Raw genomic sequence first — 11,434 nt, 5'->3', positions numbered from 1 at the left:
GAAAAAGAGCGAACATGTGTAGGTTCAGTCCAGACGGTTCTCATATTTCCTCTTTTTCCGAGGTCGTCATTTAGGAACGTGGTGGGTAGCCGAAAACGTAATATGTTGACGATTTGTCACCTAGCGTAAAATGTTACGCTTTGGGAGTGAGAACGGGTTGAACAGTACTACACCAGGAAGCTGTAGTTTTGGTGGCAGTTAAAATAATTGTATGAATAAAAATGTTTAAAAAATGACATTTTGTATCTGTTGATGCGCCACCCATCTAATTATTATTTTCCCGGTTGGACTGCCTGATCAAAGTACAAGCACACCTAAAAACACACAGCTTTCACTTCATTTTTATATGGAACCTTAATTGATTAATTTCCTTGATGGTTCTTTACCTCTTCCACGTCTCCAGTTCCTTAAAAATCGAAGTCCACTTGATGTTGAGTTTCCAGCACTTGTGCTCTAAAAAAACAAAATAAAAATAAATCATACAATATTAACAAGAAGCAAATTATCGGTGATTCATAAGAAAGGAAAAAAACAAGGAACATGAAGCCCATGACTAGGAAACCTGTTCTTACCCCTGTCCTACTTCTGGAGGATTGTGACCATGATGCTATTGCTGACCGCACCTGATAAATGAAATGTCAAATGTTAGATTACTAAAATGGAAGTCACATAAATTTGTTCTTAAAATTTAATTTATTCATGTGGCCAAGCCAAACACTACAAGCAAACCATCTTCTATTTTTGCACTTCTGTGAAGATGTTCATTGTGCTGTTTTGTGTGCTTGTGTGGAATGCGACCACATACACATAACTGTTAGTTATTGAAGTGCGGGCCTGTCTCCTACTTTCATCCTCAAGTCTGAGTAGTCATTTGAATGGACTTACAGAGAAACCAAGAAGTCTTAAGAAATGTAAAGGCGGAAGTTTGACTTGACAAAGGACGATTTTAGTGTCATATTATTACAATTTATAGTCTTTTGTCAGTAAAGATCAGGAGACAATTACTACATTTCTTTCCAGTACACACTTGGTTGTTAAACCAAAGTGATATCATTTACCTTTAATTTTTAAGTAATTCAGGAATAATCATATATTCATTCGTAAACATCATTCATATATAAATTATTATTTTTCCTTGAAATAACCTGCACTAAAATTGAGCTGTACGTACCTTACCGTCCAGCAGTGTTCCAAATACCAAAATAAAGAAACCCTTTTTAAAAACAGAGTAACATTAGTTATCAAGGATTCAGTGATTAAAGATGCTACTATCATGGTATACGGATAGGGGAAAAAATGAATTTGTACCTGTAGCGAATTGAAGAATGCAAATGCAATATGGATTCCTTCATTTGTTGGATCAGCCAGAATTCCAGCTCCCAAACCCCAAGTTATGCCAAAAAATGGTGTGAGCACAGCCAAGCTCTTGGCAATAACCACTAAGACGTGCTTTTCCTCTGCTTGTGCAGCAGTTGTTCCAACCCTTCTCCTTATGATTTTGTACAAAACCACAACCAGGATAATGAGGTTTATCACCACTATTAAAAGTGCAGGAATCACAAATGCCAGCAGAGCTTTGGACTTTTCCCAGTTGAGCCAGCATATGGTATTTTCTCGAATGTATCCGTTGTCAGGTGCAGTTGCAGCTATAGTTACTGTTGCAATGATGAGAGGAGCCCCGTAGCCTAGAAAAAATCCAATGGCCAGCATAGATGCTTTAGACAAACCCCCACCAAAAACATTAGTTGTACGGTAGAGCAGCAGCATAGCTGAGGCCAGCATCCAGAAGAACAGGGCTAGGTAGAAAAAATGGATAAAAAAGGTAGCTGCAGTGCATGCTGGGGGGTTTTTAACTTCTGCATCTGAAATGGCCGCTCCAATTATAAACCAAATGTTTGCAATCAGGAGGGAAACGGCGATGTTAACAATGGCAACATGACGCAAGTAAGAGGTTTCATTCTTTCTTATTTTTCTCCAAATGAGGCCTTCAATGATGAGACATATGACCAAGGATCCCATTGAAATGCCAACTCCAATGTAGGTTATAATGTCCAAATAGAGTTTCTTCGGACTGTTCGGTGACATGAGGATGGAGAATGAGGTCAGGTGGTTGCAGTTGCAGGTGACAGTTTCTGTTTCATTTATGTTTAACACTAACTCGCAGCCCTTGCCGTCCCATCCTCCCAGACCATCAAAGAGGCGGAAGTTCCAGAAGACACATTCAGGGTTTCTCAGTGTATCATTTAAAATATCATATGTGAAAGAGATATTATTGATTTGGCCACTGGACTGAACAAGTACAACCCTGCCGTTTATGGACTTGAGCGATGAATTGGCCTCATCTCTTGCAGGTAGTACGTTATCTAACGAGTTAAATACTATCATAGTGATTGTTTTGTTATCTCCATTAGACTCTGGTATTTGTATTGTCACTGAAGAATTAAATTCAGCATTGAAAGTGTCTGTGAATGTAGTTCTGTTTAACTGAATAAAGCCTGTCGTAATCTCAAAAGTTGCATTGACAAGACGAGATGTTATTTTTTCAAGGGAGTCCAAAAATGATGAGCTAACACTTTTAACATCAGTGTTGTTTGAGATGCTTTTGGTGTCATTGTTATTGAGAATGTTCCATGTTTGCTTTGTTCCATTGATGGTGAGAACCCCTGCTGCTATCAAGACATTCTATAGTAAAGAGAAAAGAATGATTTTAGATTAAAAACATTAACTGTTCAGAATGTGAAAACGTCTGCAATCTAATCAACATACCTCCATTGAATCTCTGCTAATTGAGATATTGAGGGATGAAGATTTGTTGGCGACATTGCTGAATATTCTCACAATAGCTTTAATGTTGGGAGGAGATGTAATCACTTCTTCAGTAAAATTGACAGTGACGTTCTTGAGCTCTTCCAAAAATACTGGCAATGTAGCGGCAGTCAAGAACTGTGAGATTTGAACAGAGGAAAGAACAATGTTACATGTTAACTCCACTTAATAATTTTATATATTCTACTTATTTTACTTTCTTCTAGTTTTCCTGCTGGTTTAAGCACAAGTGATGCACTTGCTTTAAAATCACATATGAGGCTTCTGATGCATTTTTCTCATTCCCTTTTTAAGGAGAACACTGGACCACACACACAGGACCACTGTGCATCAACAGTAAAGATATTCATTCATTACATACAGCCAATATACTGATATATAATTATTATTACACATAATTATTTGCTAGTCTTGGTACCCCGGAAACAGTCTGCCAGGGCCTCTGCTCCCATTTGACGTGCGACACCCATTGCAGCTGACCCCCAATGGTACCTCCTACAGGTCTGCGGGCCTACAGGAGGATGGGCCCATGTCCCTTTTGCAGGCTGTGTCTGGCACACTATGTGCAGAGGTGTCCAGTGACCATATGATTTTACTATTTCGTGGCTGAGTTTCTACTGTACCCAGTCTCTTCCACAAAGTGAGAAAGATCAAAGAATTGACTGTGGACTTTAGGAGGACCATGAAACCACCACAACATAAATACCTCAGAGAGAACACTGACAATAAAGTGGAGTGGGTTAAAAACACAACTGCACTTTACAGGAAGGGCCAGAGTTTTCTCTATTTTCTGAGGCAGATGAGGTCTTTTAACATCTGTTGGATAATACTCTATGAATCTGTTGTGGGCAGTGCTTTCCTCTGTGATGTTGCATGCTGTACCCATTTTAGGTGGTGTTGGGGAGTAGGATGGTATCTAAGATAAGTTCAATACAGGACAATACCTCCCACCAACTCCATCACAGTTGCCAAATTAGGGTTTGGCTCAGACCATTACTACATCTGACCTCTGTGTATTTTATACATATGTACACACACACACACACACACACACACACACACACATACACACACACTTAATGAGGTGCATACATTATTATAGTTGTACATATATTTATTCTTATAATTCTCATATTCCTATTCTTGTAATTCTCGTTTCTTGCATTTTGCACAAGACTGTTGCTTGAAGCTTGCACACAAGAATTTCACTCCCATGTGCTGTACCAGTGTACCAGTATATTGTGATGTGACAATAAAAGTAATTTGATTTGACTTGCATTGTGTTGCCTTAATTGAATCAATGATTCATTATCTGTTGTTAGAAACAACCAGAGCGCTAGGTTACCTGGGACTGGTCAAGCAGCTCCTGAACTGGCAACAGGATGCAGTTGTATTCAACATCGTCAAATTTCCTATTTTCCTTGCACACTGCAGTTATTTCTCCCACCTTGTTTGGTCCCACAAATTTTGGATCACAGGGCACTGCAGCTTTGTAACCTATATCTCCTTGGCCAAATGTGTCATTTGTACAGTAAGCACCTATGCAGAGAGAGAACAAATACATCATCAGTTTTAATATGTATTTTTCATTTTGTATGTATGAATGCATGTTCATGATCATACTTGTGAATATCTGAATGTATTAAGTAATACTCACTCTGTGAGGACAACTGTAGTGTTATTGTATTTGCAAATAAAGGTTGGTTTTTTAACTGACAGATGACTATCTTTTCCCCTTGTTGACAACCTTGAGGTGTAGGATAATTATAGGTAATCGAAGTACCAGTGCCTAAACAACAACAATAAAGGTAAGTTAAAAATATCCTAGAGAGCAGAACAATAGCAAGACCGAAAAGTTACAAAATAATATTAATTGCATTAAATATGCTTTTGTGAAAAATGCTGTGATATAAAATGTTTCTCAGTAACAGATTTGCCTTTTGTTGATTTTTGTGTTTTTGTGTCAGGCTTACCTGCTGCAGAAATGTCCCGAAACTGAACCTCATACCCAGGACTCACACTGCAATTCAGAGCCACACTTCCTCCAGAACATTGCACATACTGTCTGATTGGTGAGACTGTGATTGTGGGTTTTGTTTTCAGACTGAATGATGTTGCAGATTTCTGACGAAAAAATGCTTTGTCGTCTGTGCGCATCAGCCGACATTCATAAACTCCTGTAATTAAAAGTGAAATTTTCAAATTAAACCAACAAAAGGTATAAAATATTTGTAATAACAACAATAATAACATTTTTGGAATACTCCTGGTTTTCCGCCCTCATACACTGAAACTTTACTTTTTAGCAATCCAACCCTAATTTTTCTGGGAATAACCAACTGCGATTGTGTAAAAATATAGCTGAAATGCTTAAAAGCAGAACATATTACATTCTGTATTGAAATGAAAGGACTCTTTACAATGTATTGTGAGGAAAAAAAAACTGGACTGCACAGAACTAAAAAGTAGAATATCAGCTCATTAATAATAAAATAGTAGAGTAAAAAAAAAAACTAATACTCTGTTTGGCCACAAATTGTCATAAATTGCACACCCGTTATAATGTGCTTGCAAACCCAAGAGGGGAAACTGTTTGTCTGCCCCCAACCAATGGCGGTACTCTTTTGCATCACTAAACTATTATTTGAGATGTGAGCCATAGAAACTGGGAAAAACTGTATATCAGAATATTAGTGTACCTATAAAAGTCACGTCCCTTTGTTTAGATGCTATTGTGGTCCTTAAATCACTGGTTAAAATGCATATACTGCTCACATGAAGTGTAAAAGCTCAGCAAAGGAAAACATTTTTGGGCTTTTGTACCATATTTCTTTTGTATGATCTGTGTTGTGGATTTTTTGGATGACATGTATACCTATACACTATATACCTATCTGCACTGAACATATATACTGTATACAGAGTCTTCCGCACCAGACATTTAGCTCTCATCAGAGTTTATTGCGGTGGTTCAGTAACATGGCAGAATTCTTCTGCACTGTATTTCTGTGAGAGACTTAGGCCCAACCATTGGATACCTCTTCAATACATAAAATAATTGTAGTGGTATATTTACTACACTAAGACAGACTGCACTATAAATATTTTTGGGTGAAACTTTCTCTGCAATTTGTTCTTTTCAAAAGCGGGTCAGACTGATTGATGCACTGACAATGCTTGCACTGCACTGTAAGATGAATTTTATCCAGCCAATCAGAATTTTGCTGTTGCTCTGGCCTGAGTACTAAGAGAAAACTGTGATGCAGAATTTTAATTTTAATTAAAAAAATTCTATTAAAATGTATTCCTATTAAATGCACCAACCCATTTCTTACCATTGTCAGCGCTAATAAACCTTGACACAGTTAAGGTTGATTTTCCATTCTCAATTGAAATTCTGTGTTCTCCATCTTCAGATATGAGCACCGTATTACGTCTCCACTCTGCTGCTGAGACAGTGCCAAAATCCCCTGGTGGAGGGCCACATGTTACAGTCACTGGTTGCTCATAAAATCCATCATTTGGCGAAAATGTCAGGGGACCCGAGGCTTTAAGGACAAAAATGTCACACAATTATTAAACAACTATCTGTACCAACAGATATTCACAACATTTAAGAGCATAAATGTAAAAAACTACCTTACCCTCAAATATTACAGGATATAATTTTGCCAGGTTGTTAGATATTTTTAACTTTAGTGCCTGAAAGTCTGGTGTAATAGAAGAGGGACCACTGACTTCATATTGGGCAATGGTACTTCCACTCCTGCAACAGAGAACAGAATTCCTTTTAAAAAACGTAACCACAAAAGAGTTGCCAACTCTTAAGTTCTCACATGCTATGTGTTCACTCACACAGGCCAAACAAGTTTAATCTCAAATAACAAAAACATCAAATGCCTTTAGTTATGGCAAATAAAATAAAATAAATAAATTACAGTAAATTGCAAATAATTAACAATTAATTTTTTCCTCTACTGGGTAAAGGCTAAATGTCAGACTATTTCCAGATTATATGTTTTTAGAATGAGTAGTAGAGACAGTTTTACTGCATGTTGAGTTTTCCCTCAGTCACATTAATTTACAACTTAACAGATGGAAATGTTTACAGTAATGTCTTAATTGTGATGAAATTAATAAACAGAATCATTGACAAACTGCAGCCTTTGCAAAGTCCAGAACCCGCCGGGAATGACTTTGACATCTTGCCGGCAATGCAAACCAACCATGATTGCTTGTGAGGCCAGATATCTTGCAACAATGGGTCCATATTCATGAGCCACAATGGCCAACAATGGGCCACAGAACACCCTGAGGACTGCAGTTAAAGGCCTTCTCTAGGTCCTGAAATGTTGAACATATAAATTCCTCACTCGACCTGCGAGCAGTCTTTATCCTTCAAGCTCAGATCCTGGCAGCTTGAGGGCCATGCACAGGGGATCTTTGCTGTTGCTAGGACTGCGCACTTCTGGATATAGATGTCAGATGTTTTTCCTGGGATCTGCTGGACCCTTTTCCCCATTTTAGGAATCACTGCCCCGGGTGCTGTGATTACCACTGGGACCCATGTTGCATTTAGATTCCACAACATTCTTATTTAAAGTAAGGCTCCATTTTAAAACAAAAGAAAATAATAAAATTTGAAAATTTTGTCCTTCAAATTAAGTGGCTAACCTCAGAAAAATTAAATGAATTGGGAAAGAATTTAAATTTCCCCTTTTGTGTTTCACATCCTGACTAAACAGTCTCAACCAGTTTTGCAGATAATAAATCTCATCTTAAGTCTTAATAACTATAGAGTAGCAGGGCTCACTTTCTCCCCCCTCTTTTAATCAACTTCCCTACTAACTAAGCTCTCGCTTTTGCTGCCAGGATTTTAAACCTGGGCTTGAATGGAGTCGGGCACATTCTCATTTGCCTATTTCAAGCCTGGACCGATATTTAGTTTTGATTAAGTTCACTGTGCAGAAAACTCACATTTGTGTGTGGAGCCACACATGGTTAAGATGGATAGGGTGACTTTACTCATAATGGAGGAAGTTATCTCAGGGTGCATTTGGAATAAAAAATGGCAGTTTCTAAGGCCCCAGGCATGTAAAGGTTGTTCTACTTCTTTACTCTTTTGTGTACTTCTTTCTTCAATTCAATTCATTCAGTGCCTTCAACACATCAGTTGTTCTTGGAGGTTGGTAACTAATCTCATAGGGTGGGGATGATGATATTCCCCCCATAACACTTTTGCATAACGTTTTTGCAAAATCCGTTTCTGTGAACGGACTTTGCAAAAACAAGTGGAATGTTTCAATAACCATACCATAAAAGGAGTGAAGAAAAAACCTTGTTAGGAATTGTGTAGTAATAAAAAAAGACACTGTGAGTTACCGGAATTTAATTAATTTTGCTTGTATTCCTTGATTCTGTCCTTCTTCGCTGATCTGTTTGAGACAGGGGCAAAAACAGGGAATAAATATTCCATATAGCTAGTAGAAGGAGAAAAAGAGAAAACTAAATAACAAAGAAAAAAAGGCAAAGACTTACGGTGTTGCTAACAGTTTTGTGAAAGTCATTGGTTTCTTGATTGTATTCTTCCTTGAATTCAACATCCATAGTTATTTCAAATGTCTGTGTCACTGGTGTGGTTGTTGTGGTTGTTGTTGTTGTGGTTGTTGTTGTTGTGTTTGGCATTGTTGTTGTTGTTGTTATGTTTGACATTTTTGTTGTTGTTGTTGGTGTTGGCATTGTTGTAGTTGTCACTGATGGTAATGTAGTTGTATTTGGTGTTATACATGGATTGAAAGCTGTGGAGAATAAATTAAGATCCAAGAAAAAAGAAGGAAATTAACACCAGAGAATTCCAACAGAAATAAATGTATTAAAGACATATTTGAATACATCATATTCAGGTCACATAAAAATAATTTACTAAATTCTTACTTGAGATTGGTTCACAAATTTCTCCACCAGGAGGAAGCCTGTTGATGCACCCACAGGTTTTTGAGGTGACATTACTGCATGCACCATAATCGACACACTTGTCACATGACCAAGCAAACTGGTCCTCACACTGACACTGCTGCACTCCCGTAGAGACTGGAGAGCACCCTTTTCAAGACAGTTAAAAGAATGACAAAACAAAGCTCATTCATATAGCACTATATAAAAATAGCGCAAAAATCACATAAATAAGATCAAGTCCTTACATGTGGTGAAGTTCAAGTCTTTTACTGTTAAAAACTCAATTTGAGGAGAGATGACATTTTTCATAACGTCTCTGAGTACAACAGTGATATTTGGGGGCACATTGGTTGCTGAGATGTGCAATTCAACTGCTATATAGAAGACCACTGGTGCTGTGAAGGAGAAAATGAGTGAATGCATCACATGAACCTGTCACAATGATGGGACACAATAAAATGTTGACAACAAGCTCCCATTTCAAAAAAAAAAAAAAAAGCAATTTCCACATGGTCAAAATTCTGTTGGCAGCAATCTACAATTAAATTTACCCCAGCTCTCAGTTACATGAGTCACTTGGCAAACAGATTCATTTTTAGATAATTTAAATAGCTGTATTGTTACAACAAAAGAGATTTGATTTATTTAGATTTTACAGTGCAAGTGATAATCTGGAGCATTGTACATTTCAAATATCATACCATTTGTTGATGTAGGTGTTGTTGTTGATGGTGTTGTGACTGTAAAAAAAGAAGAAGAAAAAAGCAGCAGTTCAGGTTTCAGCATACTTTTAAATATGTATATTTTTTCTTTTCCCACACAGCCAGAGAATCTAACGTACATGCTGCAACACTACATATTATATCTTAAACCCAAGTGTTTGCTTTATGGACATGAAACAGAACACTTAAAATCTTTTCAATCAACATATGAGCAGACATGTTGACACACATATTTATTGACAGTTGAAGTAATTTGGTCTGATATTAACACTGTGTGAGCTTTGACACAAAAGCATTTTAAATTTATACAGTCCTGATCAAAATTTTAAGACCACTTTAAAAATGGCAAAAAATCATATTTTACATGGTTGGGTCTTAACAATGTTCTTCAACGTGCAACAAGAAGAAATGGAAATGAGACAATTCATTTTTTGAGCATGCAATTTATTGAAAACAATGCTTACACTGAAACAGGCTGTTTAACAGCTGATCAAAAGAACAAAAATCAGAGTTCCAAACATGATCTCAGTAATGAGTAGCTCCACTGTTATTGTCGATCACTTCAAAGATTTATTGCAGAATCCTTGATGCAAGCATTTCCAGGAGGTGAGTGGAAACATTTCTCCAAGTGGTGAAGACAGCCGCTCAAAGGACATCTACTGTCTGGAATTGTTGTCCATCTTTTAAACTTCCCTTGCCATCCATGCCCAAAGGTTCTCAATTGGAGGATCTAGATCAGGGGATCACATAGGATGGTCCAAAAAAGACTGATGTTATTCTCCGGAAAGAAGTCCCTTGCCCTTGTGTACTGTAGCGTTGTCCAGTCGTTACCTCACAGACAAGGGCCTCAGTCATCAGGGATGCTCTCTGCAACATCTGGACACAGCCAGGGGCTATGTTTGACACCCCTGCACCTCCTGAGGCTCCATTGTTCCACTGAAGAAAAAGAGCACCCCAGACTATTATGGTGTCACCACTGTGGTGCATAGAAAACATCTGAAGTGGCATCTGCTTGGATTTTTTCTCATCAGAGAATAAAACTTTCTTCCACCTTTCAATGTCCAGTGTTTGGTGCTCTCTTGCAAAGTACAAACAGTCAGTTCTGTGGCGTTCCAGGACAAAAGGCCTTTGAAGATGTTTTTTTTATATTTGAAGACCTTCAGTCTCAGATGCCATCTGATGGTTATGGGTTTGCAGTTGGTACCAGTAACGGCCTGAATTTGAGTCGCGGATCGTCCAGTGTCTTGAGGGACAGCCAATTGGATCCTGTGGCTCACTGCAGGAGAAATTGTTTGTTTCTTCCACTCAACTTTTTTGTTCCATAACCCTCAGAATCATTTAAGAAATTCCAAATGACTGTCCCACCTCAGCAGTGATGGTGCACTGCCAGAGACCCTGCTTATAGTGTTTAGCAACCCAAGCATGTTGAAAAAGGGAAACATTTTTTGCCTTTCCCATCAGAACTTAATGACAGTGTGACTACCTGACAGAAAATGACAGTGAATCCACATTTTTGCAAAGATCTGGCATTTTAAAGGCATGTGGTCCTAAACTTTTCTTAAGTTGTAAAACAGCCTGTTTCAGTTTAAGCGTTGTTTTCAATAAATTCACGTTCAAAAAATGTTTTGTGTCACTTCCGTTTCTTCTTATTGCGTGTTGAAGCTCTACTTGAAATCTTGTTAAGATCCATCCATGCAAAATGTGATTTTTTGAGATTTTTCAAGTGGTCCTAAACTTTTGATTGGGACTGTACATGAATATATAAAAAATAAAAAAAAAACAAAATCAAATAAAATGCAAGTGATGATCAGGCGCTCACAAAAACATTTATGCTTCACATTTCATACATCATACCATATGTTGTAGTAGGCATTGTTATTACTGGTGTTGTGACTGTGAAAACAGAAATAAGCAGCAGTTCAGATTTCAGC

At 37.7% G+C, this 11,434-nt stretch overlaps 1 protein-coding gene across 1 annotated transcript in view; it reads right to left on the bottom strand.

Moving 5' to 3' along the window:
• LOC102313156 (adhesion G-protein coupled receptor F1) overlaps positions 1-11,391 on the bottom strand; it is a 68,503-nt gene extending 57,112 nt beyond the window's left edge. Inside the window, exons 1-11 of the mRNA XM_042216222.1 lie at positions 11,358-11,391; positions 9,483-9,521; positions 9,027-9,176; positions 8,761-8,928; positions 8,365-8,624; positions 8,209-8,261; positions 6,471-6,592; positions 6,162-6,374; positions 4,800-5,003; positions 4,484-4,615; positions 4,172-4,365 (exon numbers count right to left, since the gene is read on the bottom strand). Of these exons, the coding sequence (XP_042072156.1) occupies positions 4,172-4,365; positions 4,484-4,615; positions 4,800-5,003; positions 6,162-6,374; positions 6,471-6,592; positions 8,209-8,261; positions 8,365-8,624; positions 8,761-8,928; positions 9,027-9,176; positions 9,483-9,521; positions 11,358-11,376 (1,554 nt within the window). The 5' untranslated portion in view covers positions 11,377-11,391. The remainder of the gene's footprint in view (positions 1-4,171; positions 4,366-4,483; positions 4,616-4,799; positions 5,004-6,161; positions 6,375-6,470; positions 6,593-8,208; positions 8,262-8,364; positions 8,625-8,760; positions 8,929-9,026; positions 9,177-9,482; positions 9,522-11,357) is intronic.
• Between the last annotated feature and the right edge of the window lie 43 nt (positions 11,392-11,434).

This window comes from Haplochromis burtoni, unplaced genomic scaffold (genome assembly GCF_018398535.1).
Source record: "Haplochromis burtoni strain Fernald_Lab_line unplaced genomic scaffold, NCSU_Asbu1 Contig_972, whole genome shotgun sequence".
Lineage (NCBI taxonomy): Eukaryota > Metazoa > Chordata > Actinopteri > Cichliformes > Cichlidae > Haplochromis > Haplochromis burtoni.
This window is presented reverse-complemented; position numbering and strand designations above follow the sequence as displayed.